The sequence below is a fragment of the Entamoeba dispar genome, genomic scaffold (genome assembly GCF_000209125.1).
Source record: "Entamoeba dispar SAW760 scf_1105229464219 genomic scaffold, whole genome shotgun sequence".
In the NCBI taxonomy this organism is placed as follows: Eukaryota; Evosea; order Mastigamoebida; family Endamoebidae; genus Entamoeba; species Entamoeba dispar.
In genome coordinates, this window is record NW_001856083.1 from 16,188 (window position 1) to 19,952 (window position 3,765).

At 25.5% G+C, this 3,765-nt stretch overlaps 4 protein-coding genes across 4 annotated transcripts in view, besides 6 other annotated features; 3 read left to right on the forward strand and 1 right to left on the reverse strand.

The window, feature by feature from the left end:
- EDI_185710 (GTPase_rho, putative) overlaps nt 1-245 on the forward strand; it is a gene marked incomplete at both ends in the record, with an annotated part of 1,164 nt that extends 919 nt beyond the window's left edge. The window contains one exon of the mRNA XM_001741970.1: nt 10-245. Within this exon, the coding sequence (XP_001742022.1) occupies nt 10-245 (236 nt within the window). The remainder of the gene's footprint in view (nt 1-9) is intronic.
- Nucleotides 246-290: 45 nt separating this feature from the next.
- Nucleotides 291-325: a sequence feature (AT_rich).
- A 19-nt stretch (nt 326-344) lies between these two features.
- Nucleotides 345-393: a sequence feature (AT_rich).
- A 228-nt stretch (nt 394-621) lies between these two features.
- On the forward strand, nt 622-1,527 carry EDI_185820 (uncharacterized protein; the record flags this gene model as incomplete). Its single annotated transcript, XM_001741971.1, has 1 exon — nt 622-1,527. One exon carries the CDS (start codon nt 622-624, stop codon nt 1,525-1,527), a length of 906 nt encoding a protein of 301 aa, XP_001742023.1.
- Nucleotides 769-819: a sequence feature (AT_rich).
- A 108-nt stretch (nt 1,528-1,635) lies between the features above and the next one.
- EDI_185830 (ubiquitin-conjugating enzyme E2 D4, putative) lies at nt 1,636-2,082 on the forward strand (the record flags this gene model as incomplete). The annotated part of the gene is made up of 1 exon (XM_001741972.1): nt 1,636-2,082. One exon carries the CDS (start codon nt 1,636-1,638, stop codon nt 2,080-2,082), a length of 447 nt encoding a protein of 148 aa, XP_001742024.1.
- A 344-nt stretch (nt 2,083-2,426) lies between these two features.
- Nucleotides 2,427-2,465: a sequence feature (AT_rich).
- A 366-nt stretch (nt 2,466-2,831) lies between these two features.
- Nucleotides 2,832-2,872: a sequence feature (AT_rich).
- Nucleotides 2,873-3,010: 138 nt separating this feature from the next.
- Nucleotides 3,011-3,610, reverse strand: EDI_185840 (guanine nucleotide exchange factor, putative; the record flags this gene model as incomplete). Its single annotated transcript, XM_001741973.1, has 1 exon — nt 3,011-3,610. The coding sequence occupies one exon, from the start codon at nt 3,608-3,610 to the stop codon at nt 3,011-3,013; it is 600 nt and encodes a 199-aa protein (XP_001742025.1).
- An 84-nt stretch (nt 3,611-3,694) lies between these two features.
- Nucleotides 3,695-3,717: a sequence feature (AT_rich).
- Nucleotides 3,718-3,765: the final 48 nt, after the last annotated feature.

The following is a 3,765-nucleotide window of genomic DNA, read 5'->3' on the forward strand; positions in this document are numbered from 1 at the left end:
TCATATTAGTTGGAACAAAACTTGATACTAGAAACGATCCTACTATTGTTAAAAGATTAGCAGAACAAGGTATGACTGTTATTAATACTGCAAAAGGAGAAGAACTTAAAAATCGTATAAAAGCTGTCAAATATATTGAATGTTCTGCAAAAACAAGCGAAAATTTAAAGACAGTTTTCGATGAAGCAGTTAAAACTGTGTTAATGAATAAACCACAGCAAAGATCAAAGTGTGCTCTTTTATAATTCACTTTTAAATTAAAATGTACATTATTAATTCTCTTTTGAAAGTTTTAATTCTATTATTATATAATTATTTATTTAAAGTCAAACTCTTACGTTTTGTTTTTTAAAAATATAAAAAGTAAAAATAAAAAAGAAGAAATTAAATATTCATGGATTTAAAGAAAGTCCTAACCACCTCTCCCTTCCCTTTAGATAAAACTAAATTCAAGAGTTTTATTAAAAACAATTTAAACACATTAAATATTTTACCGTTTGTTGTCTTCTCTATCTTTAATACAAAAAATAGGGTTATTCATTAAATAGAAAAGTAGTAGTTGAATTAAAAACAAGAAAGTGTATTGTAGAAAACACATTAAATTTATTGAACTTATTTCCTATGAATGTAAAAATGTTACCAACACTTCATAAATTAATTACATTAGAAATGAATAAACAAACAACTTTAAAATTCTTAAAAACATTAGAAATGGTGTTAGGAGTTTCAACACCTATTGAAGTAAAATCAATTAAATTTGATCCATTGTTATTTTATGATTATTTATTAAACTTTTCAAAATCAAATAATTATTTATATCAAGCATACTCTCTTATGTGTTTACATCATCTTATTGTACAACACGAATTAAATGTTCCTTCATATCTTCAATTATTATATTCTACATTAACTCCTCGATTACTTTTAAGTCCAGTTATGTCTACTTATTATGATAGACTTTATAAATATCTTATAAGTTCTTATACTCCATTATACGCTTCAGCTGCTTTTATAAAAAAATCATTAAGACTTTGTTTAGAAGCACCAACTGGATCAATTCTTATTATTTTAAATTTTATTCTTAAAGTTCTTTATGCTCTTCCTCAAATTCATTATTTACTTCATCGACCAGCAATTCCATCATACCGTTATCCAGATGTTGATCCATTTGAAACAACACCATTTACTTCATCTTCTAAATTTGATATTGATTTACGTGAAACTCAAATTGAAAAATCATTCTTATGGGAACACTTATTACTTCAACAACACCCTCATCCTAAAGTTGCATTATTGGCACAATCTTTTCCAACTTCAGAAGATGACCCTGTTATTCTTCCACCCGAACTTGGGATTAAAGATATTATTGATCCAAAAATATGTCCAGTTACAACAACAATTAGTGTTGTTGTAAATCCTTTTATGGTTATGTCAAATGATCAAACAGTAAATGAACCATCCAAAACTGATTGTGAAGAATTAGGAATAAAATATAAAACATCATTATTTGATGTTGTGTTTGATTAAATTTTTTTCTTTTTTCAATTTTTAGGGTTTTTGCCACATCAATACTAGTTGGTGCAATTTAATGTAATTCTTTTGAATCTAAAAAATTAGTTTTTATTTCTCTCAAAGATGGCTATGCGTAGAATTCAAAAAGAGTTAAGGGAGATCCAACAGGATCCTCCTTGTAATTGTAGTGCTGGACCAGTTGGAGATGATATATTTCATTGGACTGCAACAATAACTGGACCTGATGACTCTCCATATCAAGGAGGATTATTCTTTTTAGACGTACATTTCCCAGTTGATTATCCGTTTAAAGCACCACGAGTAACATTTATGACAAAAGTATATCATCCAAATATTAATAAGAATGGTGTTATTTGTCTTGATATTCTTAAAGATCAGTGGAGTCCTGCTTTAACTCTTTCTCGTGTATTGTTAAGTATTTCATCTTTATTAACTGATCCTAATCCTTCTGATCCTCTTGACCCAGAAGTAGCTAATGTATTAAGAGCTAACAAGAAACAATTTGAAGACACAGCAAGAGAATGGACTCGTATGTATGCTCGACCATAAACATTAGTATTAATTAATTAAATATTTGTCTCTCTTTATTTTAAGTTTATTTTTAGATAGTGTAATTATTAACAGAAAAGAGTGATAAAGATTTAAATCCTTTTTATTTGAAATTATTTATTTGTACTTTTATTAGTTTTAATATAATGAAAGGTATTTTATAATTGAGATAGTCTAAAGATATAAGCCATTTCGTAATCATCTTATTTTGAGAATGTTTGATTCTATTCTAGTTTCTTTATTTATTTTATTATCGTAATCTTTTTTTTTTGTTTTTTAAAGAACTTTGTTATGTTTTTTGCAACTTTATCTAGATTAAAATAACATTAATTGAGTGAATACTGTTATTATAAAATAATAAAATTATTTTATCTATTTTTATACAAATAGAAGGAAAAATAATAAATTTTTCAGAGCAAAAATTGAAATTTCTTATTCATTATTCTTTGATGTTAAATATTTTCACTAAGTTATTTTTTTATGAATAAGTCTTGCCAAGTGATTTTTAAGATATTTTAATAGCATATTTTTGAAAGCCTTAATTGAGAAAACGCAAGGAGAATTCTTTTTATTTTATTTGATAATGCATTAATACTCTTTTTCATTTATTTGAGTTGTTCGAATTTGATTATATTCAAGGTTTAAATAAAAATGAATATCCATATCCTACAGTTTCATAAATTGTAATAACATGTTTATGGGAAATAATAAGGTTTTGATATTTAATCAAAGTTAATAAGATTTAGAGGTTTTTATTTAATAATTAGTTTAATGTAAATAAAAAAAAATTGTAATTTCTTGTTGAAATTCAACTTCATTATATAGAACAAATTAAACACTATTTTAGATTAATTTGGAAGATGTTTTAAAAGATCAGTAATAATTTGATGAATTAAATAATTGAAAATGAAAAACTATGAGAAAAGGATTAATTATTTTCAGTATCAACCATGTATTCGACTTCAGACATTCCACGAAGAATCAATGATATAATTTGATAAACAGGGGTAAATTGATAAGGTATTTTTTTGTATAAATTAAATTGTTCAATACAGTTATAAATACTGTTGTATTTAAGGAAGTTAATTTTACCATTTTCTATTGTTGTATCTAGACCACATCGAATAGATGAAATATGATGTAAAGTAACTCCAATAAATGGAACAAATGGTTGTTTAGATGAAACACATGAATCAATTCCTTTTCTGTAATTAGAATAACAACTTTTGGAATCAAACATAGTTGGTAGAGTGAATGCATCAACTTTTCTATTTGAGAAACGATTTTGAAATTCTTTTTTATGATCAGCTGAATTAAATACAGTTGCAAAAACTGCCATTGAATGGAAATCTTTATTATCATATAATTTCATCCATATATCCATGAATTTTTCTTTGACTTTTTGCATTCCAATAGATGCTTTTTCTGAATCAGGGAGAATACGTTCACTAAAGAGTGATTGTCGTAACCATTCTACAGCAATGTTATAAAATTTTAATACAGCAGAAATATGAGATCCAGTTGCCATCACAAATTCAGATGATGAGATTGAGTCATATAATTGTTGATCAATTAGACACAAAGCTTGAGCAATTAAAGTTGGATCAATATCTTTTAAATATAATTTATTTAAAAGAATATCATTTGGTAATTGTGGTTGTTCAAGTTAAATCTACTTTATAA